Genomic DNA, 12,414 nt, shown 5'->3' on the forward strand with positions numbered 1-12,414 from the left:
CTCATTGTGTACACTTCAGGGCACAAAATTAGCACCAGCCACCAGCCAAATGCAAGTGGCTGATAGATTTGCTTCACTCACCAGCCAAAGTGGTTGGTTAAATTTGAACATTCACTAGTCATTTGGCTGGTGGACAAAAAAGTTAATTTTGCACCCTGGTACACTTGAAGTTGTTCAGTTTTGTTATGTTTATTGCCATGAAGGGAGTTGGAAAGTTTTTTTCCAATTCCTACTTTGTAGTAGTGAAACTGTGTAAATGTTTGTTGATTTTGTCATGCCATCACTGTGCAAAAGTTTAACCAGGAATTATATGAATTACAAAATATAATATGGACATACACCGGGCACTGTTTTGAAACTGGTCCAGGTAATTTAAATTTACCACCACAAGATATAAATGTATGTTCTGTTAGACGTATTCTGAGAAATTTTCTATTTTTTTGCTTTGTCGCCATCATTGGTGCTAAGCACTCAGTGCTGTAGTTTTCCTCAAATGCACTTCACTGAGTTGATCGGTCAAACGGTACCACAGTGGTACTGTGATGTCCTCTTTAGCACAGCAAATGGAAAAACTTTCATGTTGGTTGTGGTCAAGTGTGGTCAGTCGTGCTAATGACCACATGCTGCTGTGACGTTGTCTTGCAATCTTCTAATAAGTGCTATATTGCACAGTTTGTGCACAGAGCGTGCCACAACCACTAGATGGCAGTGCAATGAAGACTTTAAACCTGAGTGTAATTATTCTTTAAATCTAGAATGAAAATCTGAAATTTTTGTCAGTTGCTCATACAGTTTTTTAATACTCAGTGCTAATGGACAAACAGTACTACACTCCTGTGTGTAGGACTTAGGACAGTGCGGTCTAGTAGGAAATAGAGGGGATACTGTGTGACACATACTCTCCTCAGACTGTTGCGTGTTCATCTTTGTTAGCCTCTTTGTGTCTGGTCTTACATGATGTTTATTATTGAAATTCCTTTATCTTACAGTGATTTGTTATACAGTAAACATTGATGGATGCATCTAAAAGACTTAAATTACATAAGGCTTGTTGAGTTTCTAGGATGCATAGTCTGTCCCTGTTATTATTGTATCCGTTTTTTTTGGGGGGGGGGGGGGGGTTGGGGTTTGCGTGTGTGTGCAATGAATAGATGATAATTTGAAACACACATTTATTTAATATTGTGAATTTTAAAAAGGAAACGTTGCATATCCCAGTTCATTTTGTAGCCAGCATATTTACCTGCACATCACAGACTACACCACTGCTCTGTGAGGTTTAGATTTAGAGCATAGCATTTGCACATAAGTATCTCATTTGAGGTGGAGATACTATGACCGTCTTCATGCACATCCAACCTGTTACTGAAGCAGGTGGAAATGTGGTGGTGCTAAATATGGATAAGTTGCTGATGAGATTGATATGTTGTAGCACTGATAACGCACTAATATGAATTTTGAAAAAGTATTTGTTTCTGGGTGGCATTTTTATTGAGTATTTAGTTCTGTAAAGTAGAGAACTTTGTATTTTTTTAAAACTGTATGTACACAATTTGGTCTCTTTTCTGTTATCAGTCTCTTTTTGTAACTTTAATGTTTCATCACTGTGCAAACAAAAACAAAATAGTTCTCAGAAATTGTGAAAATGCATTTCAAAATGATTACTACTGTGTACAAAAACAATTGGTGTCTCATATCTTATAACTGTCTCATATATGAAATGTGTGTCATGATCATCTTTCAGCTGCAAGTTTTTCAAATAATGAATAGCGTGTTTTGGCAAGAAGCTTGGTGCAAAAATTTGGTTCGGCATTTTGAAGAAGTCATATTGGGAGGTTCTCTGTCCAATTCCTCATGACCCCTGATTTAATAACCATTACCATCATTACCTGTTGTGCTGTTTTGTAGTTTTCTACAAATATTTATCTAGATCTATCCAGATATATAGATCTATTTATTAGGGTGACTAGGTATTCAATCCATCTAGGTAAGCTATGTAGGTAGATTGCTAAAGTTTCAACATCATGAATGCCATGTTCATGACAAAATGAAAGAAAAAATTATATTGATGACACTCAATTATTTGAATTTGTTTCATCTGTTTCTAAGCTCCAACCAAGGAGGTTTAAAGTCAACAAGCTTAACTCTTCCTTCGGAGCAATAGCTATTTTGTGCTAGATGCAACGAATTTGTGGCACAGATTAGATCAGTCTAACCGGTATCTGGTGTAGAAATTGGCTTCAAACAAATTAGCACCAGTTAGAACCCTTAGGAAGGATTTTCTAATTGACTGTCTGGTTAACCAAGTCCACTTACTTGGGTTGATTGAAGGGCTTAATATTGCAAGACGCAGGAATGACTGAATGAGAGAAAGGGTGTGTTTATTTAAAAAGAAGATAGCTTTGTTTGTAAGGTTCTGTGGTGTAATGTAACAGTGATGGTTTTAGTGGTAGTGACGCTGGTTTGATTCCTAGAAGGGGAATGTATTTTATGCACAGTTCATTATGTTCATATTGGACGATTCTGCAGGACAAGTCCGATATGATCGTCCAATGTAAATGTTCAGTGGTAATGCAGGAAGTTGTATAGAGAGGCCCAAGGGTGATAGTGTGAAAGCTAGGGCAGTGGATGGCCATGTAATGTGTTTGACTGATCTGTTATTGGAGACCATCAATCATTTTTTGTAAATTTAAACATGACAACAATCTTTCCCCAACCTTAACCAAATAGTTTTAGCTGGCTAAACTTAATTGTACTGGAATTGCCTTGCATGGATATTGTAAAAAATAATGAAAAACCATTTGCATTACTAAATGTTTAAAAAAATTGCATTGAACACAGTTTTGAACACAACCATTGTACAGGCTTTTGCGAACTGTTCAAGATCAGTGTTCAGTGTGACAACAGGGTTATGTTATTATAAAGAGATGGTAGATATTTAGGTATGAGGTTAGATACAGTTAAATTCAGGGACTGGGTATGTAGATATAGAAGGTAGAGATACTGTAGGTTTGGTGAGAAGAGATGGCCAAGTGTAAGTTTAGGGAAGGTTATGTCTTGTATTGGTTTGGTGTGGTTATGTATGGGGTTAAGAGGAAAGAGGTAGATGATTGGCTACCATTCAAAGGATTAACTAACTCCATCAACTTTCTTCTATGCCAAGATGGTATCTAGCAGTCACATTTGCTGAACAGAACCACGGTCTTCTTAAAGGAACACTGCAAGATTTTTTTTTTTTTTTTTTTTTTTTTTTAAATCTCACTATCAACATTTTACTACAACAAATGTTTGAAATCCAGGGACTTGTTATATTTAGAAGAGTTTTGTTTCACCTTGAGCTGTGCATATGATCAAATACCTCTACTTGTCACTGCATCACATTCAACAAAGTTAAACATGTTAGTGTTTCTGTAACTTTGGCTTTTATTTTTTCCACTGTAGCTGTAAGGACTTGTCTTTCTGCTTTGATCAAAAGCATTTAGCTGCAGTTAGTTAATAGCCTATTGTTGTGAGAAAATACTTTCATTGTAAATGTTTGTTTACTGCATCAATTATGCAGTGACATTGTGCTTTTTGTCCTTAATTGGATGTTGGAGTAGCCTGTATTTCTTTTAGGAGTAATATCTGAAGAAATCTGATAGTTTAAAACCTTTTTTGTTGGTGTAAAACCCTTCTTTTCCTACTTCAGAACATCATTGTTCATGTATGCACTTTCAGATCCCCAAATAAAGTTGAGATGATAATCAGTTGTCGTGACTATTTATTGATAAACTGATTTTTGCTATCCCTTTTCATTGAGGCAGTTTTCACTCTTTGCATTTTTTAAATGCAAAGAGTGAAAACATTGTGTTACACAGCGTATTTGTGATCAACAGTAAATCTTTTTTCCATTAATCGACAAAAAACAAATGAACACAAAAGGGCTATAAAACCTCTGTTAATTTTTTAATGATCTACCAGCTGCTTCCTTTTTCCTCTTCCTTGTTTTGCAGGTGTAGTAGACCTTGATCACTCTCTGCAAGCTTTTGATTTAAAGTAATGTAGAATTACTAGAAGAATACTTAAGACCAGGCCAGAAAATGCAGGCTTGATCATCAAATACCACAGTCTTGCATTAACACAGTTTAGTGTCCCAAGGTGTCCACAAAACACACTCTTTTTTCACTGAAACACCATTAACACCCTTACGGCTGCACCTAACGATTATTTTCATTATCGATTAATCTGTCTTAATTTTTCGATTAATCGATTAGATGTCTAGCCTATGAAATGTCCAAAAATGTTGATTAATGTTTCCCAAAGCACAAGGTAACATACTCAAATGTCTTCTTTTGTCCTGACCAACAGTCCATAACCCAAAGAATTAGTTTACTATCATAGAAGACCAAATAAATCAGAAAATATTCACATTTGAGAAGCTGGAATGTGAGAATTTGGTCATTTTTCCTTAAAAAATACTCAAAACGATTGAACTGATTCTGAAAACAGTTGGCAATCAATTTTATGACAATCAAATAATTGATTAATCAACTAATCGTTGCAGCTCTAAATACCATATACCATATCAATACCATATCACACATCAATTCTATAAAGATTGAAAACACCTTATACCACATTAAACATATAGTGGCTTTACAAGCAACCGTTTAGTGCACACATAATACATTTACTGCCTGGATAAGGCTTTATCCTGGATGTGAGAAACCTGGATATGCTACCTGGAGTACGCCAATAGAAACACATGTAAACACCCTCTCCAGGTTTCTGAACTTTCTTTGTGGGTACAGAAAATAGAGGCTGAGATGGTGAGAAATCAAGACACAACTGCACACAGATGATTAGAAACCTGGACACTGTTAGATTCATGTATAAAGAGATATGAATAACCAGGTTCCTCATGTTCCATATAACATCTTACCCAACCATGTTAGATGTGCTCCAACACTATAATCTTTTAAAACTAAACTTAAAACGTTCCTTTTTAGCTGCGTTTTTAAATGGTCTACGTCAGTAGTTCTCAAAGTGGGGTCCAGGAGTCCTTGAGGCCATTCCAGGGGTCCCCAGCAACTATGAGAAAAATTTCTTTTCACTATAATCAATCCATAAGTAACACAATGACAGAATGTATGACTATTTTGGTCACAGGTTTCATATGCTTTCTGTAATAAAACATCTAAAGGCAAAAATCAGACGGGGGACCCTGGGACAAAATCTTATCAATTGGAGGTCTTTGGTCTAATTTGTGTCAGTTTAGGCGTCCATGATGTGAAAAAGTTTGAGAACCACTGGTCTAGGTTGCTGGTCTTAATTATTATTTTATTTTATTCTGACTTTAATGGTTTTTAACTCACGTCATGTCTTGTTATTTATGTATTTGTTTTAACTGTGTTTACTCTTGTCTGATGTTGTATTTTTACAATATCTACATAGTTTGAGTGGCTGCAACTTCCGTGGTGGATCACACTCTGTGAAGCACATTGTGTTTCCACCTGGAATGAAATGTGCTATTTAAATAAAGTTTTGCTTGCTTGCTAGTGATGTCTGAATGGTGAAAATCAGTTAAATCGTCTTTTTAATACATAAATTACATGTTTCACAAATCTAAAAATGGGTTTTAAACAGCGTTAAGGCTTTTAGTAAGATGTCCAAAGCCTTTCCATAAGTATGAGTGCATATGCTGAGAAGTGGTCGTTCAACACAGTCATAGCTTCAGCATCGTCCACTAAAGCTACAGTGCAACTACAAGATACAACCACATAAAGTGCTGTTTATAAAGTGTCACTTATAAAGTGTAACGTAGAGATGAAGGTATAATGTACACGACAACCATAAATAATCCAATATTCTTAATATCACTTCCCAAACTGTATCACACAGCAGAGTTAATGGAAAATGAGTCTTACCTTTAGAAGAGCTTCTGTTGAACAGTTTTGTATGCAAACTGTACAACTATGACGTCACCGAAGTGCCTCGAACTTATTGGCTGGTCAGAATCCGTTTAAAAACCGTTAACCGTTGATTTTAAACTGTTGTTGTTGAAATTTTGAAGTCCACAACTGCGCCCCATAATTCAGGAATACTTCAGTTGATAGCCAAGCTGAAACTAAGCCACCAATCACCATTAATTGTTTTAGTAGTCGTCGTAGCTTCTCTCTGGCCATTCCTGTCTGTATGGGGCCGCTGCTGTCCAGGTTCCTTCGCTTGTTGTCCTGTCCCGCCGGTGTTATACTGTACTGTACTGTGGTGACCTATCGGATTCTGTTACCTGCAGTGTTGGAAAAAGTACAAAGTATCAATACCACGATGTAAAATTATTTCTTTCTTCTTTAATTAAGTAAAGGATCTGACTACTTCTTCAAACACTGCAGGTCACAGAATCTGATGGGTCACGAAATACGGTGTAACACCGGTGGCGGTGGAGCTGACTTTACCCGCCGTTGAGCAAGTGCAAGTGTAGCCGCCTTCTTGAACACAGTTGCTTGTTTTCGGGCTCCAAAAAGTTGCTCCCTGTCCCAGAGTTTTCAACGATAAAGTAAACGTGAAACCTCCGGGCTATTTTTCATGTCCAGGTAGCTCTGGTGTAGGACCGTTAGCTAGCTAGCGTTAACTTAACGGTTGTTTATCAGTTGAGCGACGCAACCGTTAAGAGACATTCTGTACCGATAAAGTTGCTTATTGGTTGAATATTGACAATATTAATTTAAAAAAAAAACAAGCCGCAGGGCAGGTGCACTTTCCAGAGACAGTTCAAGAGATTTCACATTGATTTCAGGCGTTTGTAAAGTAACAAAACCCCGACTTCCTCCACCTGAGTGCTTGTAAATTAGCTAAACTCACCTCAAGATGGCGCACGTCCTCTTCGCTTCTCCCACTGCTTCCTCGCTCACCGACCTTTCGCCTTTCACCCTAAGCTTTCGCCTCAAAAGGCCGTCTCTTTCACGGTTTGTTTATCTTTTTTTCTTAAAAAGCTAAAACACTATCTTGGGGTCACAAGGTGACCATATTGTAAACTTAATAGGGACTTAATACTCGGGCTTGTGAAATCTGAGCCTGTTCTACATGAATTTCTACAATTGAGACATTTGCTGGTTTATTTCTGACAGGGAACATTTAAATTCACGAAAAAGCTTAAATGTAAATGCTTGTAAAAACTGTTCTGCACATGTGCGACCACCAGAGGGAGCCAATCTACCATAATATTACTTAGTATTTTAAGAGGAGCCTTTGTTGTGAGTATAAGTAATCAATTTACGGTTGTATTTTTCCTTTTCACTGACATTTGGAGCCAGAAGCAGGAGTGTCCGGGGTTCCTTGAAGGCAGCAGCAGTCCATCACACCTTGCGTTAATCAGCTGTTGATGATGATGATGATGGAGCTCATTAGGCGGCTCTGAGGAGGAGCAGCTTCAGTCGTCTTCTCTCTCGGTGCTGTGCGGACTTCTCTCATGATATTAAACATGAAGCTGTCAGGACTGTTGGCGGTGTTTTTACTTTTCTGTTCCAACCGGAGAAGTTACGGGAAGTCTCATCCCAAACCGTCCTGCCATTATCCCCCATCACAGTGGTGTCGCTCCCTGGAAATAGCAATAGAGTGCAAGGTGAGTAGAATAAACACACTCCTATCTATTTACAGGGTCAGTGGAGTTTACTCTTTAAAGATTATTCATTTAATAGTAAGCGTTACAGCAAAAAAAATCACATTACTATCGTGACCAGAAACTGGGCTGAAGAGCTAAAAACAAGACAAAAGTATTATTATTATTATTATTATTATTATTATTGTTATTAATGATGTGGAAGCTAAATAATTGGAATAAAGACATTGATATGCTTGGTGTAATATGCTGTAGCAATATAAAGTGAATTATACAGCTATAAGTACACTGAAAAAGGAGCCAAATACCTGTTGTTTTGGTTATTTTTGACCCAATTACAAGCTTTTTAATTTGATTCCAGTGAGAATTTATGTCCTTGTTAACTACAAAATGTATTTTAAAAAACTAGGTAGGTCCATTTGCTCTGAGAAAAGGGGAACTAAGATTGTTATTGATCACTCTCATCCCAAAACATGGGAGATTAAGTTCAGTGAAGTTCAGAGTTTCTCTGGTTTGGGCTTAAATGAGAGTCATGCTTCAGAAATTGAACACCAGTGGTTCTTCATGTGACTGGCGGAGCAGCTTTGGGTCAAATAACACAAACGGTTAATCAGTTTAAAGATGGCTGAAGGATGTTGGGAAAACCGGTGTACAACTTTCACCATTATGTGCTATGTCTTAACTGTAGTGCTGCACCTAAAGATTATTATCGTAAATTCTTTATAATCACTTTTGTTTATTCTACAGTGTATATAAATGTCCTTAACAAGTCGGCAGCTCTGTCAGTTATATCTTAAATAAATCCTTGAAGCTCCGTTTACAGTGAAACATCCTCACATTTAAGAAACTAATTTAATCAAAATTGTTTCATTTCTTAAGTAATTAATCAAGTTGCAGTTTGAAAAATAAACGGGTGGGATCTGGTCCACTCTTACATCAGCATTTGGATAAAAAATAATGCTGCAACTAATTATTTTCATTATCGATTAATCTGTTTATCTTCTCAATTAATCGATTAGTCATTTGGTTTGGAAAATCTTTGGTTAGGAAATCTTGTGGCAGGTATGTCTGACCATAAACTGAAAGGGCTAAAAATGGGCTCTGATTCAAAATAAAGTGAATCGCTGCATAGATCTAAGTGTGCAGAAATCTCTTCTATCACTATAAACTTAAATGTTTTGTTTCAACATTTGAGAAAAATCTGTCTGTTTTTCTTGTGTAGGTGCAGAAGCAGTGTATGGAGTTAAATGCCATAAAGCCAAACCAGACGGTTCCTCCAGTATCTGTCACTCTGTACTACGAGAGTCTGTGTCCAGCCTGCAGAGTCTTCATCACTCAGCAGCTCTTCCCCACCTGGACAATGCTGCAGGACATCATGACGGTCACACTGGTCCCCTACGGGAACGCAAAGGTGCACTGATCTCTCTTTGTAACTACAGATAAAGTCTGACTGACAGTTTAGAAGAAAATCTGTATCACTGTAAAATATCATTTTTCTCTTCTAGGAGCTTCCATCAGCAAATTCTCCCTTCACCTGTCAGCACGGAGAGCCTGAATGCCAAGGAAACATGATAGAGGTTCGGCGCTGTAGTTCTGTCAGCTTTTATCTTTATCACACAAGATCTCGTTAACGCAAAATGAATCGATCTGTTCCTCAGGCCTGTATCATCCATTTGACGGGTCACTCAGCACTTCAGATCATCTACTGCATGGAATCAGCCGCAAATGTCCTCAACGCTACCCAGCCTGTGAGTATCTACAGGAAAAATATTTGCTTTTTTTTTTTTTTTATCTGCATAGTTGTGAAGATGATAATGATCTGAGATGAGTCACAACTGTGTCCACATTCAAAAGAAAACTGAAAACTTTCTATTTTCTCAGGCTATTAAGAGTGTCTGTGTCTTTGGGGTGGATGTGGGTTCTTTACCTTCTGTGGGTCGGCAGTTGTTTGCTCATGTGTGAAAATGACTCAAAACGATACACTGATCATCAAAATAGTTGGCAACTAAACAATTAACTAACTAATCATTGCAGATCTACAGCACAGTGCACACAAGCTGTTGTCAAGTTTTTTTTAAAAAGTTCCCAATTTTTTTTTGTTTTTTTTGGTGTTTACTTACTCAAATTACCTGGCCAAATTATTAAAGTAAAAAGTTTGAGTCAGATGTCTTTAAATTCCACTATTGATTTTGCTTTAAGACACATTTGTGTCAGGGACAAAATTCTCACACATGACCTCAGATCAGGATTCCAGGTAGAAGAAACAAAGTCTCACAATACCAGACAGTCAGATCTCCACCTACCAAAGTCTGGAGATTTCTAAATGCTCAGTAGTTGCTTGAATGGCCGCTAACAAACCTGCACCCCTTACATTGCTGTAGTGAACTGCATATCACTGCCCCAATATGAGGGGCCACCATAAAGACTTTGGATTGGTTCAGCAATGCAGGTTTTTTTTTTTTTTGTTTGTTTCCATCCAGTTTTAACAACAAAACTCAGTCTGTGTAAGTGAAGCATTTGGAGACTGACCTGTGAGTCTAGTAGAAAGGATTGGCGTTGTTTACATCCTTGTTTGAATCCTCCTATATCGTCACAGAGCAGGGCGGCACTGTGAGGGATGGTGTGAACCTGCAACACATTACTTCCTCCCCATGTGTCGCAGATGTAGCACGTTTGTTAACATCCTCCCCAAACCAACAGCAGAGTTAGCAGTGACGGTATTTGGGAATTTTGGCGTTAATTAAAAGCGTTAATAAAACCACTGAAGACTTTTGCTTTCATATTCTTTATCATAATGTTCTGTATGTGTCGTTTGTGCTGCTGACTCTGTCCTGTGGTCTCAGTGTCTTCAGCTCTATGCTCCCTCCGTCTCCTGGACCAGAGTTGACTCCTGTGTGAAGGGAGGTCTGGGCTACCAGCTGATGCACGCCAACGCTGTCATGACCAGAGCTCTGAACCCCGCCCACACACACGTCCCCTGGGTCACCTTCAATGGGGTAAAACATCAGTTCTGGACTACTTATGATGGATGGATATACAGTGATGTAGAGAAGTAAAATAATATCTACTTTTGTTAGTTAAAAACAGTTCTTAGTTGTAACCCTCAAAACATTCTAATTACAACCTGAATATCAGGTCTGATTATGAAAAGTTGATCAAACTTCTCTTTGACAGTTTAAACCTGATGATACAAGAGATAAACACACTTCTTCACACTTACCTTTTCATTAGTTTGACATGTACTGACAAACAGAATGTTAAATGTATTTTAATAGAAAACACTGTATAGATTTGACTGACAATTTCAAATTTCATTAAATAGTTGAAAGATCATTATAGAGCACATATGCAAAAACTCTTTTTTTTAGTCCTGTTTGGGTGAGTTAAACCTCAGTGATGCAAGTTGATAAAAGTTGAACAGTACAGAAGTGATTCTAGTAAAAGTAAACAGCTTAACGGGCTTCATGATGTCAGAAGTTCAACTAAAAGTTAGTTTCTGTTGATTGTAAATGATGGAAGGAATTAAAAGTCTTGAATTCATCGAGGAAATGTTGGACAGAAAGAGAAACTGGTCATCAAGCTGCTCTGCCTCTGGATTCCTCTGTAGTCACATGTTGCTGATGAAGGAAATCTGACGACTAATGTGGGCTAAAAGTTGTAAAGGAGTAAAAATCCAACTGTTGTGTTGCAGGAATACACAGAAGAGATGGAGGACAAGGCCATGTCGTCCCTTTTCCATTTAGTCTGCCAACTTTACAAGGTGATAAGTTGATTCATTTTTCTTTGTTCTTTTTTCTTGTTACTGTAACTGTACTGAGATATTTGAGGAATATGTTAGAGATGCACTGATCGATCGGCCACCAGTCAAAATCGACCGGTTTTCAGTTAATCGGCCATGACCGGTGACTGGCAAAAAATTGGATATGAGATTGATCGGGGCCAATTGTATTTTCCGCACATAGCCGCACTATGGTTCACGTTGTGCGCACAGACAGTGTAGCCACCTTTAGGTCCAGAATAAACCATGGAGGAACAACCTTGGAAACATGTGGAACAACTTAATCAGACACTTAAGAAACCATCACTGAGGTGAACATGCTTAATTTCAAGAAGAAAAATTTAAGTTAAATAGTTAATGAACATAGTTGCATTTCAATATTCCATTAAAGAAAAGTTACAAAAATGTTTGTGTGCTGTCAATGATAGTTCTTAGACAGTGTATAAATATCTCTCATTAAATTCTTAAACAAAGAAAATCGGAATCGGCCAAGAAAATTGCAATCAGTGTGTCTCTAGAATCTGTATTTCATGTTCATATGACTTTTCTTACAAGGTTGAGATTCTCACTTTCAATTCCCCAAAAATCCTCAAATTTTTCAATCAACTTTTTTTTTTATCAGTTGCACATAAACACATATTTTTCTACTTGTTGAATGAAGCGATTCTTTGTTACTATATTTATTATTAAGCTGTATTGTTCTGTGTACTGTCTCATGCTGGGATGTGACTGTATTCTGTGTTTAATCTCTTCAGGGCGTGAAACCTCCAGCCTGCACTGGAGCTCCGGTCAGACTGGACAGAAGCTTCTGCTGAACTGTCGGCTCCTGCAGATTGTAATATGCATAATGTGCCAAATAACGTCATTAAATTCATACTAACATGTTTAGCTTCATACAGAAATCATACAGTGTGTTTTTTTTGTGTCACAAGGAAAATAATTCTTTTTGTATTTGGGGATCAGATGTGAAAGTGGATTAAATCTGATTCGTCTTACATGTTTGGTTTTGACTAAAGTTATTATCACTGAAAACAGTTTT

At 37.4% G+C, this 12,414-nt stretch overlaps 1 protein-coding gene and 1 long non-coding RNA gene across 5 annotated transcripts in view; one reads left to right on the forward strand and one right to left on the reverse strand.

The window, feature by feature from the left end:
* Positions 1–6,927, reverse strand: part of LOC121899986 — a 44,535-nt gene extending 37,608 nt beyond the window's left edge. For 2 of the 4 annotated variants that reach the window (XR_006096846.1, XR_006096844.1), the window contains exons 1-2: positions 6,355–6,713; positions 5,907–6,268 (exon numbers count right to left, since the gene is read on the reverse strand). This is a non-coding gene — a long non-coding RNA (uncharacterized LOC121899986). Of the gene's footprint in view, positions 1–5,906; positions 6,269–6,354; positions 6,714–6,840 lie in introns of those variants that run through there. The other 2 variants (XR_006096847.1, XR_006096845.1) reach the window with 2 other exon arrangements.
* LOC121899982 (gamma-interferon-inducible lysosomal thiol reductase-like) lies at positions 6,855–12,280 on the forward strand. The gene is made up of 8 exons (XM_042415804.1): positions 6,855–6,944; positions 7,293–7,600; positions 8,820–9,008; positions 9,103–9,174; positions 9,256–9,345; positions 10,441–10,593; positions 11,289–11,357; positions 12,131–12,280. Exons 2-8 carry the CDS (start codon positions 7,448–7,450, stop codon positions 12,188–12,190), a joined length of 786 nt encoding a protein of 261 aa, XP_042271738.1. The 5' UTR covers positions 6,855–6,944; positions 7,293–7,447; the 3' UTR covers positions 12,191–12,280.
* The last annotated feature ends 134 nt before the right edge of the window (positions 12,281–12,414 follow it).

Source organism: Thunnus maccoyii, chromosome 7, assembly GCF_910596095.1.
Source record: "Thunnus maccoyii chromosome 7, fThuMac1.1, whole genome shotgun sequence".
In the NCBI taxonomy this organism is placed as follows: Eukaryota; Metazoa; Chordata; class Actinopteri; order Scombriformes; family Scombridae; genus Thunnus; species Thunnus maccoyii.

Coding starts and splice junctions, on each gene's coding strand:
- LOC121899982 (XM_042415804.1), top strand. CDS start 7,448: ATGATATTAAACATGAAGCTGTCAGGACTGTTGGCGGTGTTTTTACTT. Junction 9,175..9,255: donor GCCAAGGAAACATGATAGAG/GTTCGGCGCTGT, acceptor TCTGTTCCTCAG/GCCTGTATCATCCATTTGAC. Junction 9,346..10,440: donor TCCTCAACGCTACCCAGCCT/GTGAGTATCTAC, acceptor CTGTGGTCTCAG/TGTCTTCAGCTCTATGCTCC.